Source organism: Callospermophilus lateralis, chromosome 1, assembly GCF_048772815.1.
Source record: "Callospermophilus lateralis isolate mCalLat2 chromosome 1, mCalLat2.hap1, whole genome shotgun sequence".
In the NCBI taxonomy this organism is placed as follows: domain Eukaryota; kingdom Metazoa; phylum Chordata; class Mammalia; order Rodentia; family Sciuridae; genus Callospermophilus; species Callospermophilus lateralis.
The window spans coordinates 221,552,509-221,568,852 of NC_135305.1; the positions used below are offsets into that span (position 1 = coordinate 221,552,509).

At 59.3% G+C, this 16,344-nt stretch overlaps 1 protein-coding gene across 1 annotated transcript in view; it reads right to left on the reverse strand.

Annotated features, from left to right (window-relative positions):
• Catsperd (catsper channel auxiliary subunit delta) overlaps window positions 1–16,140 on the reverse strand; it is a 42,599-nt gene extending 26,459 nt beyond the window's left edge. Inside the window, exons 1-7 of the mRNA XM_076859171.2 lie at window positions 16,067–16,140; window positions 14,490–14,544; window positions 13,189–13,262; window positions 12,476–12,548; window positions 11,841–11,955; window positions 10,283–10,350; window positions 5,342–5,455 (exon numbers count right to left, since the gene is read on the reverse strand). Coding sequence (XP_076715286.2) covers window positions 5,342–5,455; window positions 10,283–10,350; window positions 11,841–11,955; window positions 12,476–12,548; window positions 13,189–13,262; window positions 14,490–14,544; window positions 16,067–16,140 — 573 coding nt within the window. The remainder of the gene's footprint in view (window positions 1–5,341; window positions 5,456–10,282; window positions 10,351–11,840; window positions 11,956–12,475; window positions 12,549–13,188; window positions 13,263–14,489; window positions 14,545–16,066) is intronic.
• Between the last annotated feature and the right edge of the window lie 204 nt (window positions 16,141–16,344).

Consider the following 16,344-nt stretch of genomic DNA (forward strand, 5'->3'; position numbering starts at 1 on the left):
GCCTCCCACCAGGGCAAGGACGCCTCACCTTGCCACGCGTGCTAGTGTCATCGGGGCCACAGTCTGGGACGAGGGGGGGGGGGAGCTCATGTGTGAGGATCAGACGTCACCCTCAGTGACCCACAGGCCACCATGCCAGCCTGGGTGCAGAAGAGGCCCGTTGTTGGCTTCGGGGGAAGGGGACGAGGGGGGCAGTGCGAACGGCGACAGGAGAGTCAGAAGACCCACGCGTACAAGTGTCGACAGGAACAGTGGTCGGCTCTTGTCCTGGCTTCAGTGGCCCTGAGCCCAGATAGTCCCTGAGCGGAGGTACCTTCCTGTTGAGAAGTCCACGGGAAACACAATACCGAGGCGTGGGGAGGGAAGAGGGAAACTGTTTGGTTGATGATCGGGGACCTCAGTGATGCGCGTTTGCCACCAAACCCAAGGTTCATTCTTATCTTGTGACCAGGTCCTTCCAGGACTCATTTTGAATGAAAATGTGTGGCCAGCTCAGTTCTGGGTTTTGTGGGGCTTCTTGGTAAGGCAGAGAAAACAGATTTGGGGATGTTGGGGAACGCGGCAGCGGGCCAGACTCCTCCAGACGCACCCCCAAGTGTGCCTTCTGAATCACACCAGAACTTCCCATGCCCTTGGTGGCCTGAGGGGCTCTTGTCCTCTGAACTGCTCTTCCATGCTGTGTGACCTTAGGAAGGGCACTGCCCTTCTCTGAGCCTTAGCCCCTGGGTTCATTTCCAATGGCTACCATGGCAGAAGACTGCATTCAGCACAGCAGACATTAAGACAACAGAAATCTGTTGGCACAGTTCCGGATGCTCAGAGTCTGAAATCAAGGTGGCGGCTAATCAGGTGCCCCCAGAGCCTCCGCGGCAGAAGCTGCGTCCTGTGTCCCCAGGCTTCTGACACCAGAAACCGGCCCCTTGTCCCAGGGCCTTCTGTGGATCCTCCCAGGTCCTCTCCTCTACCAGGACACCAGCCTGGACTTGGGGCGCGACCTACTCCATCCGGCTGCGCACACCACCTGGACTCGTCACAGGGCCAACAACCCATTTCCTAGTCGGATGACCACTGGGTGCACACGCCCGCCAGTATCCTCTGAGATTCAAGTTGAATCTTCCTCCTCGGCAAGGACGGTGAGGAGCGGGCTCTGTGAGGTGGCAGCAGGGGCTCCAGCCCGCTGCCAGGGCTTGGGTTGGAGAAGTCGCCCTCCCCTCTCCTGCCCTTCCTGCCTGCCCTTCCTCCCTGCCCTCCCTCCCTGCCCTTCCTGCCGGCCCTTCCTGCCTGCCCTCCCTCCCAGACTGCCTGCCCTCCCTCCCAGCCCTTCCTGCCTGCCCTCCCTCCCTGCCCTTCCTGCCTGCCCTCCCTCCCTGCCCTTCCTGCCCTTCCTGCCCTTCCTCCCTGCCCTTCCTGCCCTTCCTGCCTGCCCTTCCTCCCTGCCCTTCCTGCCCTTCCTGCCTGCCCTCCCTCCCTGCCCTTCCTGCCCTTCCTGCCTGACCTCCCTCCCTGCCCTTCCTGCCCTTCCTCCCCTTCCTCCCTGCCCTTCCTGTCCTTCCTGCCTGCCCTCCCTCCCTGCCCTTCCTGCCCTTCCTGCCTGCCCTCCCTCCCTGCCCTTCCTGCCCTTCCTCCCCTTCCTCCCTGCCCTTCCTGCCCTTCCTGCCTGCCCTTCCTCCCTGCCCTTCCTGCCCTTCCTGCCTGCCCTCCCTCCCTGCCTTTCCTGCCTGCCCTCCCTCCCAGCCCTTCCTGCCTGCCCTCCCTCCCTGCCCTTCCTGCCTGCCCTCCCTCCCTGCCCTTCCTGCCTGCCCTCCCTCCCTGCCCTTCCTGCCCTTCCTCCCCTTCCTCCCTGCCCTCCCTGCCCTTCCTGCCTGCCCTCCCTCCCTGCCCTTCCTGCCTGCCCTCCCTCCCTGCCCTTCCTGCCCTTCCTCCCCTTCCTCCCTGCCCTTCCTGCCCTTCCTGCCTGCCCTTCCTCCCTGCCCTTCCTGCCCTTCCTGCCTGCCCTCCCTCCCTGCCCTTCCTGCCCTTCCTGCCTGCCCTCCCTCCCTGCCCTTCCTGCCCTTCCTCCCCTTCCTCCCTGCCCTTCCTGCCCTTCCTGCCTGCCCTCCCTCCCTGCCCTTCCTGCCCTTCCTGCCTGCCCTCCCTCCCTGCCCTTCCTGCCCTTCCTGCCTGCCCTTCCTCCCTGCCCTTCCTGCCCTTCCTGCCTGCCCTCCCTCCCTGCCTTTCCTGCCTGCCCTCCCTCCCAGCCCTTCCTGCCTGCCCTCCCTCCTGCCCTTCCTGCCTGCCCTCCCTCCCTGCCCTTCCTGCCTGCCCTCCCTCCCTGCCCTTCCTGCCTGCCCTCCCTCCCTGCCCTTCCTGCCCTTCCTCCCTTTCCTCCCTGCCTTCCCTGCCCTTCCTGCCTGCCCTCCCTCCCTGCCCTTCCTGCCTGCCCTCCCTCCCTGCCCTTCCTGCCCTTCCTCCCCTTCGTCCCTGCCCTTCCTGCCCTTCCTGCCTGCCCTTCCTCCCTGCCCTTCCTGCCCTTCCTGCCTGCCCTCCCTCCCTGCCCTTCCTGCCCTTCCTGCCTGCCCTCCCTCCCTGCCCTTCCTGCCCTTCCTCCCCTTCCTCCCTGCCCTTCCTGCCCTTCCTGCCTGCCCTCCCTCCCTGCCCTTCCTGCCTTTCCTGCCTGCCCTCCCTCCCTGCCCTTCCTGCCCTTCCTCCCCTTCCTCCCTGCCCTTCCTGCCTGCCCTCCCTCCCTGCCTTTCCTGCCTGCCCTCCCTCCCAGCCCTTCCTGCCTGCCCTCCCTCCCTGCCCTTCCTGCCTGCCCTCCCTCCCTGCCCTTCCACCCTGCCCTTCCTCCCTGCCCTCCCTTCCTGCCCTTCCTGCCTGCCCTTCCTTCCTGCCCTCCCTCCCTGCCCTTCCACCCTGCCCTTCCTCGATGGCCTTCCCGCCTGCCCTTCCTGCCTGCCCTTACCTGCCTGCCCTTCCTCCCTGCCCTTCCTGCCCTTCCTCCCCTTCCTCCCTGCCCCTCCTGCCCTTCCTGCCTGCCCTTCCTCCCTGCCCTTCCTGCCCTTCCTGCCTGCCCTCCCTCCCTGCCTTTCCTGCCTGCCCTCCCTCCCAGCCCTTCCTGCCTGCCCTCCCTCCCTGCCCTTCCTGCCTGCCCTCCCTCCCTGCTCTTCCTGCCTGCCCTCCCTCCCTGCCCTCCCTCCCTGCCCTTCCTGCCTGCCCTCCCTCCCTGCCCTTCCTGCCTGCCCTCCCTCCCTGCCCTTCCTGCCTGCCCTCCCTCCCTGCCCTTCCTGCCCTTCCTCCCTTTCCTCCCTGCCTTCCCTACCCTTCCTGCCTGCCCTCCCTCCCTGCCCTTCCTGCCTGCCCTCCCTCCCTGCCCTTCCTGCCCTTCCTCCCCTTCCTCCCTGCCCTTCCTGCCCTTCCTGCCTGCCCTTCCTCCCTGCCCTTCCTGCCCTTCCTGCCTGCCCTCCCTCCCTGCCCTTCCTGCCCTTCCTGCCTGCCCTCCCTCCCTGCCCTTCCTGCCCTTCCTCCCCTTCCTCCCTGCCCTTCCTGCCCTTCCTGCCTGCCCTCCCTCCCTGCCCTTCCTGCCCTTCCTGCCTGCCCTCCCTCCCTGCCTTTCCTGCCTGCCCTCCCTCCCAGCCCTTCCTGCCTGCCCTCCCTCCCTGCCCTTCCTGCCTGCCCTCCCTCCCTGCCCTTCCTGCCTGCCCTCCCTCCCTGCCCTTCCTGCCTGCCCTCCCTCCCTGCCCTTCCTGCCCTTCCTCCCCTTCCTCCCTGCCCTCCCTGCCCTTCCTGCCTGCCCTCCCTCCATGCCCTTCCTGCCTGCCCTCCCTCCCTGCCCTTCCTCCCCTTCCTCCCTGCCCTTCCTGCCCTTCCTGCCTGCCCTCCCTCCCTGCCCTTCCTGCCATTCCTGCCTGCCCTCCCTCCCTGCCCTTCCTGCCCTTCCTGCCTGCCCTCCCTCCCTGCCCTTCCTGCCCTTCCTCCCCTTCCTCCCTGCCCTTCCTGCCCTTCCTGCCTGCCCTCCCTCCCTGCCCTTCCTGCCTGCCCTTCCCCGCCTGCCCTTCCTGCCTGCCCTTCCCCGCCTGCCCTTCCTGCCTGCCCTCCCTCCCAGCCCTTCCTGCCTGCCCTTCCCCGCCTGCCCTTCCTGCCTGCCCTCCCTCCCAGCCCTTCCTGCCTGCCCTCCCTCCCTGCTCTTCCTGCCTGCCCTCCCTCCCTGCCCTCCCTCCCTGCCCTTCCCTGCCTGCCCTCCCCTCCCTGCCCTTCCTGCCTGCCCTCCCCCCCTGCCCTTCCTGCCTGCCCTTCCCCGCCTGCCCTTCCTGCCTGCCCTCCCTCCCAGCCCTTCCTGCCTGCCCTCCCTCCCAGCCCTTCCTGCCCTCCCTCCCTGCCCTCCTCCCTGCCCTTCCTGCCTGCCCTCCCTCCCTGTCCTGCCTGCCCTCCCTCCCTGCCCTTCCTGCCTGCCCTCCCTCCCCTGCCCTTCCTGCCTGCCCTCCCTCCCTGTCCTGCCTGCCCTCCCTCCCTGCCCTTCCTCCCTGCCCTTCCTGCCTGCCCTCCCTCCCTGGCCTTCCTGCCTACCCTCCCTCCCTGCCCTCCCTCCCTGCCCTTCCTCCCTGCCCTCCCTCCCTGCCCTTCCTCCCTGCCCTCCCTGCCTGCCCTCCCTCTCCTGCCCTCCCTCCCTACCTCCCTCCCTGCCCTCCCTCCCTGCCCTCCCTCCCTGCCCTTCCTGCCATGCAGGGACACAGGGTCAGGTCCCGGGGGCTGAAGCAGCACAGGGGCACCGTGGCGCCCTCTGTGAAGCAGAGAGCAGCCTGGCCAGAGGCCAGTCCCCCCAGAGCCTTTGCCTGGCTGCCCGGCCCCCAGGGCTGGGAGCAGCTTCTCTTCCTGGCCAGTCACTCAGTCTGGGGCAACTGCACAGGACACAGATGGCCTAAGGCTGTTATTTCTGAAGTCCAGAGGGACGTGCATCTTCAGGGGACATGATCCTACCCACTCTAGTTCTCCCACCTGTGAACTGGGTGCCACGGTGGTGGCTGAGCCACTGTCTGGGTGGAGGTGGGCGGACGTGGTGCAGCTCTCTGAGGTGCTCTACCATGGCGCCATGTTCGTACCCCCTTCCTTCCCAGTGTGACTTCCTGGGAGTGTCCCCCCACCCCCAAGCCAGCTGGATGCCTGCAGAGAGGAGACTGCTGCTCGTCCTCTGCCAGCCCACGGCCCAACACGCAGGCGGGTGCCTGTGTGTGAGTATCTATTTGCTTATGTTTTGGTGACCATGTCCCCCAGGCTGGCCAAGCATCCTCCTGCCTCAGTCTCTGGAGCAACGGGGACAACAGGTAGGACATATATCATTTTCACTTTCTTGCCCAATGGAACATACCTGGTTTTTGAAGGTAAAACTGGTGAAACTTATTCCTCCATTTCCGGAGGAATAAATAGTGGTCTGTGATACCTGTTCTCCACGCGAATATGCAAAAATGGAATTATTTATCTCCTGGGAAAACAACACACAGAAAACAACCCCTCAGAAGAGGACAGCAGGGACAGCTGCCCCCGCCTGTGCCTGTGCCACCCTCATTCTAGAGATTGGGTCTTGCTGACCCCAGGCTGGAGGGCAGTGGCCCTTCACGACATGTCCGTCTGGCCACTGACCAGCACTCGGTCGTGTTTGGGGCTGGGAAAGGAACCAGGGCCGCGCAGGCTAGGCCTGTGCTCAGGACTCTGCTGCCCGGTGGCAGCCCCAGCAGCCCGGAGGCCTGGCCTGTTTTGTTTCCCTCCTGGGCCAGTTGGTCCCTCCTCGGAGGCCAACCACTGCCATCACTCCATGGGAACCCAGGGTAACTCTGCCTAATTCAGGTGGACCTGTCCCCTTCCTCCTAGACCCCGGGGCCACATATTCAGTCCCCAAAGACTGTGACCTCTGTGACCTCTATTGTGACCTTACCAGCCCTGACAGACACCCAGCCTTGTTTGGGCTTTGACTGTCCAATTTTCACCCACTCCTGTTTGGTCACTCCACAGCAGCCCGTTCCCTTGTGGGAAGAGACATTCCCACCAAGGTGGGGGCTGCGCTTTCCTCCTCCCTCATATTCGCCTCCATCCAGACTCACCTGCCGCGCCCCTGATCCTCAGGCTCACCTTAGGACCGTCCCCTAGTCCATCTGCCAGGGCCTCCCATTACCCCATCCAAGGTGGACCCTTCTCTCTGGGATGTTTCAAGCCCTTCTGTCGCCTCACACTGTGGGGGTTCTGTGTTTGGGATGGGGTCCCTGATGACTCCGCGGCTGTGTCATGCTGGAGCCTGGGGAAGCTTCTGTGCAAAGGCACAGGATGCCCAGTTGCTATGGCAACGCCCTCCGTGCTGGAGTCTCATCAGCTTCCACCTTAACCTTAGGCACATGACCCCGGGAACAGAGGAACTTGCTTGATGGATAACCACAAGGCTTCCCCAGGCTCCGGTGCTCCTGGAGCTGCCCGCCTAGCAGTGACTTCACACAGTGACCTCCCTGAGACTGCGCAAAGCTCCTGGCCCTGCGTACGGTAGCTGTGCCGCGTAACTCGGCGTAAGCAGCCTCCCTGGTACTCTGAGCAATAAAGTGGTTACGGTACTAATGACTGGCACAGATAGAGGTGGCCGCCTGGACGGAGAGCCCCGCTGCCACCTCTCCTGCCTCTGCACCTTGTCTCTGTGTCCTCTTTCTCTGAGATCCTTTACAGCACACCAGGAACCCGTTCCCAGCGTCTCCAAAGCCCTCCGTTTTCTGCCCAGTCACAATCCCGGCTCTCCCCCTTGCTGCTCCCCCCTCTCCTTCTGCAGGGCAGCCTCCTCAGCTCCCTTCTTGCCCCAGGTGTGTGTGTGACCAGGCCTGTGCCACCCTGGCCCCAGGGCCCAGGGCAGTTAGCACACACCCTCCTCCGTTCACCTGGGGCTCCTTCTTCATCCTCACTGCGGCCTCCTTTGGGTAGGTGACTTCGCCCTCCCCTCCCTCCTCCTTGCAGCCAGACTTAAGGACAGGTAGGTAGTTAGCACCAACAGGGTCTAACCCGAGTAGGACAAAGAAAATCCAGGAAACCAGAGCCACACCTGGGAATTCCAAGGCCCCAAGCCATCCTAGAGAACTGCTCATGCAGCAGCTCCCAGCAACAGGACAGTGCTCATCAAACCCCCCTCCTGCCCAGACTGCTCCTCTGCCCCATGGGTCCACCTGTCTCCCACTTGTGGCCTTCCCAGCACCCCATCACTGCAGGATAGAGGGAACCAGGACAGGAACCTGGGGGACTAAAGAAGTCCCAAGACGTCCCCTTCCAGGGGTTCCGCCTTTTGGGCCCCTTCTGCCCCAGGAGTCTTTCTCCCGGTGTCCACTCTACCTCCCTGGTGACCTTCTCTGGCGTCATGCTCAGCCCTGGGGCGACGCCCTCCCACGTCTACGCCTCTCCTCTCCGCCTCCCCATCCTCATCACTTCGCGAGCGCTCAGGAAAGTGGAAGGAGATCCCTCACAAGCAGCCTCTCTCCTTCCTCCACGCTGAGCCTTCCCCGGCTCCTCCTGCAGCCCCCACCTCCTACTTCCACTACTGGCCGGATTCCTCCAGAGACCCTCCTTCTAGACAAACAAGGGACCCAGAACTCTCCCGCACTGTCAAGCCCTGGGCAGCATCTCCCTGGCCAGGGCCACGCCGAAGCTAACATGAGACACAAAGCACAGGGCCAGCGGCTTGGTCAGGGGCCTGGGGGGTGTCCATGTAACTTTTCCCTTGGCAACAACACAGAAGAAGGACTTCAGAACTTTCTCTCTGGGGCAAGGGGTGGGGGGCTGGGGCTCCGTGGTGGAGCCCTCGCCCAGCACATGTGAGGCCCTGGGTTCGATCCTCAGCGGCACATGAAAATACATGAAATCAAGGTTTTGTGTCCAACTGCAGCTAAACAAACAGAACTTTCTCTGTCTCTCCACCTCCCTGACCTCCCACGCCCATTTCACCTTCAGATGGCTAAAAAGCAGGGATTTGCTCTCGGGGTCCTCGGACCCATGATGTGGGATCGACTTTTGCCCCGTGACTTATCTACCTGAGGGGTGGCCCCTTGCCGGAGAACACTGGCCACAGCCTCTCTGCTCATTAATGAGTCAAAGGAACCCACCTTTGGGGCCCCACTCCCCATCCTGGCTCCCTCCCACCAGGGCTGCCTTCCTTGCCCCCGTCGGCCTTTGTCTCCACAGGTTTCCCTGGTGGACGAGCCAGTCTCACTCTCCACACGTGCTCGCCTTTAAACCCGCTGCTCCCCTGTCCTCAGGACCCCCCCCACCTCCTCTCACCCTCTCCTGCACTAAACTCTGCAGGAGCTCCTTCCACACCCCCACCCACAGGAAGGCCCCTGCTCCAGGGAACATGGCTCCTCCTTCCTGGGGGGGGTCCGCCAGGCAGGGTCTGCTGCAGTCTCTGGAACCTCCTCTGTGGAAGCCGCTCCCCTCCCCAACAACACGTCCAATCGGCAGGCCGGGCTTGGCGCCTCCTCAGAGCCTTCCCTGGGGCAAGGGGCCTCCCCCGTCCACACTGACTCCAAAGACGCTGCCCACATTCTCCTCTCCCGCTCTGCTATCTGGAAGGAGCGGGATTCCTTGTCACCAAGGGACTTCACTCCTCATGTCCCCTTTATCTCCGCGCTCCTTCAGGTCCCAAGGCTTCCCTCTGCCACTGGAACTGGAGGATGGCAGCCAAGCACCCCCCTCTCCGGGGGCACTTCCTTTCCCGACCCCCTCCTTGTCATAGCCTTCTGCTCAGCTGGCCGCTGCCTCATGAGATTGATTCAAGACCAGACTCAAAGGACCTCTGACCAACCCGTCCTGGGAACCAGCTTCCGCCACAGGACTTCCAACCCCTCACCAACGTGGGCGTCCAAAATCGGAGCTGCTGCTCTTCAGGGCAATAACCCCTGCCCGCGGCCTTCCTCTCCTCAGTCTTAACACCCTCATTCAAGCATGGTCCAAAAGTACTAAATGGAAAATTCCAGAAATGGGTGACTCATAAATTGTAGATAACAAGCTTTTCTGCACAGTGTGACGCAGTCTCCTTCCCCACGCTCCCCAGGCCCCGGGGAGAAGCATCCCCTAGTTCAGCTGTGGGGGGAGGCCCAGCAATGGCTGAGTCCGGCCCCGGCCGAGGCCTCGGGGCTGTGCGGCCCGTGGTGTGGCCAGGGCCAGGAACACCAACTGCGTGGAGGGACCCACCCGAGTCCTGAACGTCTGCCTGTGAGCCTGGCCCCTGCAGCCTGGTGGCGGTGGCCCCCTCTGTTTGGCTCCATGGAAAAAGGGCCTAAAGGAAAGACTGCGGGGCGCTGAGCGGAACTGGCCGGGGCGGAAGCGAAGCTGGGGCTGGCCGATGGCTGTGGCCACCTCTGAACAAAGCACGTGTGCTCCCCTAACTGGCCTTGCACCTTCTCCCACCTGCTGGACGCCAATCTGCTTCCTGGTTCGGAGCCCCCACCCTACCCGGGTGCCTCGGGGTTGTGTGTGCCACCTGCCCCTTGACCATCCACTGAATGCCACAGCTTCCCAGAGCACAGCCCCGACCTCTTGGAACAAGGCCCCAAGCATGGGAGTGGCCATGTGGGCCACTGGACCCACCACAGAGGGGTCCAAAGTGCCTCCTTTAAGGGAAAAGGAAAAACACAGCGGCCCTGTTGGGAAGGAGAGCTGCGCACCCTGCAGGACTCTGGTCACAGGAGGTCACCATCTCTGTTCTGTCATTCCTTATCGTTGCTGATCTCTAAATCACAAGTTGGGCTTTACCAAGGGTCTCCAGGTATATGAAAGATAGTTCACACAGACACGCACGCACGCGCGCGCACACACACACACACACACACACACACACGCGTGGCCTCGGGCTGTCCTCAGTGCCTGGTGCCCTGGTCTCGAGACATGTGCCTTGCAGAGAGAACAAGGCTGTCTCCGTGGCAGCGGAAGCCACGGGGTAAAATGACCTAGAACTGGGAATGTGCGTGGCTCCCGTATCCATGTCCTGTTTGCTACCGTTTCACGCCTGTGTGAGATGTGACCACTGGGGAACTGGCGGAAGGACACCTGGGGCTCTGTTCTTTTTGCAAATCCCTACAGTGTCTACAATTATTCCAAAATGTTAAAACAAGATAGACAGGCCCACAGCGGGGAGCTCTTTGATCTGAAGTCTCTCCAGGGCCCCTGCCAGCTCTCAGGCCCTCTTCCCAGCTCCACGGAGGTGACATCCCCCGAGCCCAGCATGGGGCCCATTCATGATGACTTGTGTTGGGGACAGAGTGAAGAAGGGAAAACCATAAACCGTGCTTACCGTGCAAAAGGTGTTTCCAACAAAACAACAGTTGTCACCAGAGATGTGTGAAACGGGATGCTGAATGCCTGAAAAGAACAGGTGATCCTTACGTACCACTGTATACACAGAGAACATTCTAGAGTGCAGTGTGTCGACTTCGACACTAGGGACGTGGGGCGGTCACCCTCAGCTGCAGGCCCTCTCTAGGCACCACAGGAGGTTCCACAGGTCCTCGTCTACCCTCAGTGCCGTAGCCTCTTCCCCCGGCTTTGGAAATGGAGAGTGTCTCTGAACATCGCAGGATTCCAGTGAGACCTGCTGGCTTGGGGGGGACTTTCAGGGCTGCAGAGTCCCAGGTGGGGCTCCCTTCTCTTCGCAAGGTTTCCTTTCATTCTATTTAAAAGCAGAAGCTTCTCCTCCAGAGCCACACAGTCCCTGACCATTGGGGAAACGCAGATCAAAGCCACGAGGAGGTGGCCCGCACCCCACGGGGACGGCTGATCAACACAGCAGAGGCCCAGGTGTGCCGAGGACGTGGGGAAGGGGCGATGGTGCAGTTCCCAGAAACCAACAGTCACGGGAGGATGCCGTTCCGCCCCTGGGGACACACCCAGAATCACTGGCAGCAGGGACTGGGGAGGCGCTGGCACCTGTGTTCCCAGCAGCAGGCGGTGCCAGAGGTGGAAAGGACCCCAGTGTCTGCCCACCGGGGGCACGGCACCCACGTGGATGACCTCAAGGGCTTTAGGTCAGTGAAGACGCCGGAGTAGGAGGACACAGAGGGCAGGACCGCACCTGCGTCAGGTCCCGGAGTCGACGACGTGATCATGGAGACAGGACAGAATGTGGGAACCCGGCGGGGAGCTGCCCTGAAGGCTCCCCGGCCACCTCCTTGCCGCCTGCACTGGGGTTCCCTGCTCTCCTCTTCAGGACGCTCACCGGGCCCCTAACGAGTAGTGTGTGGGACTGAGCATCCCCACGAGACATCGGGGAGTCACTCTTGGCCCTCCTGGGTCCTCCTGGGTCCTTTCCCCAAACCCACTCCGTTGCCGAGTCCTGGGGGTGTCTTCTGATTCAATCAGGCCCAGCAGGTTTTTGTGGCTGGGGCAGAAACTGGGTTTCTTGGTTTTTGGTTTCCCACCCTCTGGGACAGGGCTTTGGCCAATTTTCCCTTGGGTCCTTCCCCCACCCCCTCCCTTCCTTCTTTTCCTTTTTCCAGTACTGGGGCTGGAACCCAGGGCCTCCCACACCCAGGCAAGTGCTCCTCCACTGAGCCACATCTGGGGATGCACACCTGGCCTCCCACCACCTGGAGGCCACGGCAAGAGGACTTCAAGTTCCAAACCAGCCTCAGCAACTCAGCAAGACCCCGACTCAAGTGCGGTTCCCCAGACCGTTTTATTTTGGGAGCGCACTCTTGGGTTCAATTCCCAGCACCTGGGGGTCGGGGGGAGATAAGGTGACATCCAGGGACTGACTCCCAAGTAGGAGGGCCATGTATGTTTCTGAAATTGATCCTCTCTTCTCCGATGTTGGCTAAACTCCAACAAAGTTCAAAAACATAAAACCCACGTACCTGCCGCTATCTGCCAGACATCCTCCTTGTAGGCATAAGTATAGACTTTTCCATTCACTACCAACAGCAGTAACGCGTTGGCAAAATGTGCTGATGTCACTTCTGGCACGCCCACCTAGAAAGAAGGATGTGCTCACTGCGCTGTGCGGGACGCAGATCCGCTAAACTGTCCCCCGACCCCTGTCCGTCCTCGTCTCTGTCTCCAGGACACAGCTAGATGTCTGCGGGACAGGCCAGCAGCGTGAGCGACGAGGGCTGCACAGGGACCAGTGGCAGAACTTCCTGGGACAGTGACTGTGAGGGTGGTTCTGCTTTGGCTGAGGAAAATTTAGGGAGGACTTGAAATGACCTCAGGAAATGAGGATACCATCCAATCTCAGGGGCACACAGTGGAAGGAAGAGCCCTGGGCCACCATTTTGTTTCCTTTCTCTCAAAGAAAAAGCCCACTTTGGTAGTAGGAAGAGAACAGGACCAACCCGGTTTTAGCTTAGAAATTGCTCTTGGCCTCAAAGGGCACATTGTCAAAGAAACCTGAAACTAACGAAAGCAGGCCACTCTGATGCTTCTGAACTCTTTCTTCCCCTGAACATTACATATCTCAAAGATCCTTCAAACCATCTGGTAAAGTAACTACCGTCATGGATGTAGGGATGGTGAGTGGAAGGAGACTACTCTCAAAGTTGTCTCTCGTGAGAAAAACGTGTTTTCTGAAATAAACCATAAAAGAGTTAAATTACGACGATTTCACACAAGAAAATTTAAAAAGACCATGAAGTTACTCTAAAAATGTTCTGTTTCAAGGGAAATTCCTGTTTAGCCAGGAACCATCCAGGTAACATCCGTTACTGGTTTTGCAGGAGCACCTCTTTCTAGCTCCGGTATTTGGTTTTGTTGTTTTGTTTTTGGTTTTCGGTTTTGCTACTGGGGACTGAACCCAATGGCGCTTAACCACTGAGCCACATCCCCAGCCTTTTTTATATTTCATTTAGAGACAGGGTCTCACTAAGTTGCTGAGGCTGGCCTGAAACTTTGGATCTTCCTGCCTCAGCCTCCGTAGCAGCTGGAATTCTAGGTGTGTGCCACTACGCCCCAACAGGGATGCAATTTTTTAAGAAAATCTTTTCAGTCTGTGGTCAGTGGAATCCACAGATGCAGGACGTGGACGCTCTGCTGTGACTGTTTTAGTTACTTGCTGCTCTCTGCTCCCCTTTCTCCAAGCCTAGCCCTAAGCGTGGACTCCCCGCAGCCAGCTAGGAGCAATGAGGGCAAAACCACCTCTGTTCGTGTTTGTGGGATGAGTAAGTTTCAATGTAAAGGAAGGAGACAGTGAATAAGATGGCCACTTACCCTAGATACAGTGCTATGTGTTTATCACAAGCATGTTTAATCAACCTGGTCCCAGACTGAAAATACAGCACATCCTAGAGGGAATCACACAGTCTTAATGAGATCAATGCTGATAACCAGGTAAAACAAGAACAACCCAATGTCAACATTACAAATGGAAAGGGTGAAATATCATTAGGTAGGTGGCTTGTGTCAATGTCATTTCCTGTTTTTTTTTCTTTTCTTTTTTTTAATGGCATCTCATTATGTCCCCCAAGCTGGCCTTGAACTCTTGGGCTGAAGTGTTCTCCTGCCTCAGCCTTCCAAGTTACCTGCGACGACAGGTGTATGCCACCATGCCCAGCTTCGTTTTCCTCTTTTGATTTTAGAGTGCGGCCATGTCAGGTGTTACCACTGAGGAAAGCTGGGGAGGGGTCCCTAGAGTCTCTCTGGACTATTTTTGCAGTTTGATGTCAATCTATAATCACAATGAAATAAAAGGTGTGATTCGATCACACCTCATTCCTGTAGATGTCTACTGACAGATAGTAGCTGGGTACCGTGGCCCACGCCTGTTGTCCCAGCTACTTTGGGAGGGATGGGGCGGGAGGATCATTTGAACCTAGGAGTTCAAGGCCAGGCTGGGCACCATGGCAAGAGCCATTCTCCAGGGGCTGAGGCTGTAGCTCAGTGGTAAAGTGCTTGTCTCACATGTGTGAGGCACTGGGTTCGATCCTCAGCACCACTAAGAATAGTGTGTTCATCTACAACTAAATAAATATATTTTTAAAAAACAAACAGAACCCCCAGATGATTACTTGGAAGAGAGGCCTAAGGATGGAGAATCTTATGCCAGAATGTGAGAATCCAGAGACTTGAAGATTTAGAAAGACTACCTTTGAAATTGCACAGCATCAACAGGAAGCTTCCTTGGAGGGGAATTTGCTTTTTAGGCATCTTAAGCACGTGTTGGGTAATGTGGTGCTACCCGCCATGCTGTGCCACGCAGAGTACCTCCGCGTGACTGCATTTCAAAATCTATCAGATGTGATAGCAGACCTAGCTGTGGGTGGAGGGTCAGGTGACCTGAGTCCTAACCCCACTCCTACCCTTGGTAGGTTCCTTGATCAAAGCTCTCAACTAGATTTTAGGGAAATGGGAGTGATTATTCCCTACTGCTAAGGAAAATTAATTAAGGATGAAATAAAGCAATCTCCTTAGAGACCGGATGTACTGCTGCCCCTCAGGAGATATGAGGAAAAGTTCCTTCCCCTCCAGCCATTAGATAAAAACTCAAGGCAAACTAGAGTGGAGCCACGTACCCCTTGGACTTGCTGAATGACGTTAAACACTTTTCCTGTCCTCACCGTGCGAATCCTGGAGGTAACAGATACATTTGCAGTGAATATTCAGACTATGTTAGTTACTGCCCTTGATTTTTTTGAGGGTTGTGGGTGACCCTAGAAAACTCTGAAAGTGTGGGCCCTCCGCTCTATGAAGCAGATTTATGTACAGGCCTACACAGAGATGGAGCCTGTCAGTTCCCAAAAGCTCATTCACAGAGCCCAGATGAGGAAGATAAAACTCCTGCTCCAAGCCGTTAGCTTTCCTGCTTCTTTCCTTACGCGATGGTGGGAATGGCGGCATGGTTTGTAGCAGAGATTCAGTCTTGAACCTTGAGTGAGCGCCCGCCCGCATGACTGGGAACCTTTGACCCAGTAAGTTTGGGGAATTGTGTTTCTACCCAATTTTAACCAATTCCTAGGTGCTGTGCTGCTTGGCCGGGGACCAGCAGCATTCCCAGGGAAATGGGAGAAGTAGACGTAACTGATCCTTATACACCTTGAGATAAGTCCTCCTAGGAAGCCTTACAGAAAAACCTTACTCCCCACTTAGCTATATGTCTTTCAGCAAGTGGGTTTTAAGTTTTCCTGGGTCTGTTTTCACATCTATTAAATGAGGTGAAGGAATCACTAATTTGTGAAGCTTGTCATAAAGACCCAAAGGGTCCCTGTGCCTTAGGCACACGCTGACTATCTCACAGAAGGCAGGTCCCTGCTGAGTGACAGCTCACGCCTGTGCGCCAGGGTGCCAACTGAGCTTTGGCATCTGCGTGGCCCGTGGCCCTTGCACACTATCCACCCGTCTACTGGAGTCTAGAAGTGTACTGGGTAAGGAGTGAATGAAATGGGCAGGCCAGAGCCCACAGGCTCACAGTGCGAATTGGTCAAAAAATTAAAAAACAGCAATTAGTGACAGGAAATACAAGAATCGGGGGACAGAAAGTAACAGTGGAGAAGGGCTTAAAAGGGGGAATGAAGAACTGGTCATGGAAAAATCTGGAAGCCAAAAATGCCAGGCAGAGGGAACAAAGCCCTAAGCCTGGACCGAGGACGCGGACGTCTTGGCTGCAGTCCTGTGACCCAGGGGTCAGGCCAGGAGCTCTGGGAACCCCAGGAACCTCTCGGGTGGTTGTGAAGTCTGGGAGAGGACGTACTACTACCCGCCCCCAGTGAGCGGAGGCCAGGGACGTGGTCCAGCTAAACGTGGAAGGAGGCACAGGGCAGCTCCAGGAGGAAACTCATCCGGCCGACTGTGCAAGGGGACTGCAGGCTGCGCGAGGGACGTGCGTTGTCCCGGGTTTCGGCGGAGAACCAAGGCAGGGGAATGCCCAGAAAGAGCCGCTCAGGGGTTGGTCAACGGACAGGAGGACAAAGCCTAGGGTGGAGGCGGCCGAGGAGTCCCGGGGTAAAACTGGCGGACGCGGAGATGGCCTGGGAAGGTGGGAGAAAGGGCAGTACCAAGCCTGACTCCTACAGAGTCAGCGGCCTCAAGGACGTAGATGGACGGCGCCCTCCCCACCGCTAGCAGCACCCCAGCCCCCGGAGGGCAGCCCCACCGGCACAGCTGACTAGCTCCCACGGGCGCCCAGAGCCGCGCGGTCGCCGCCACCACCAGCATCAACACCAGCATCTCGCTGGACACTGCTACCACCGCCCTATAACCGCCTCGGGCACTAGCACCACAGGCAGGGCGTGCGTAGAGCCTGGGCGCTCCCGTGCCTGGGCATGCGCACATGGCAGCACCCTGCGCGGCCTGGATTCTGAGCATGCGCGACTGGATCCTGGGCCCGCAGGGCCCGTTAGTGTGGGCATGCGCGTCCTTTCTCCTGGGAAG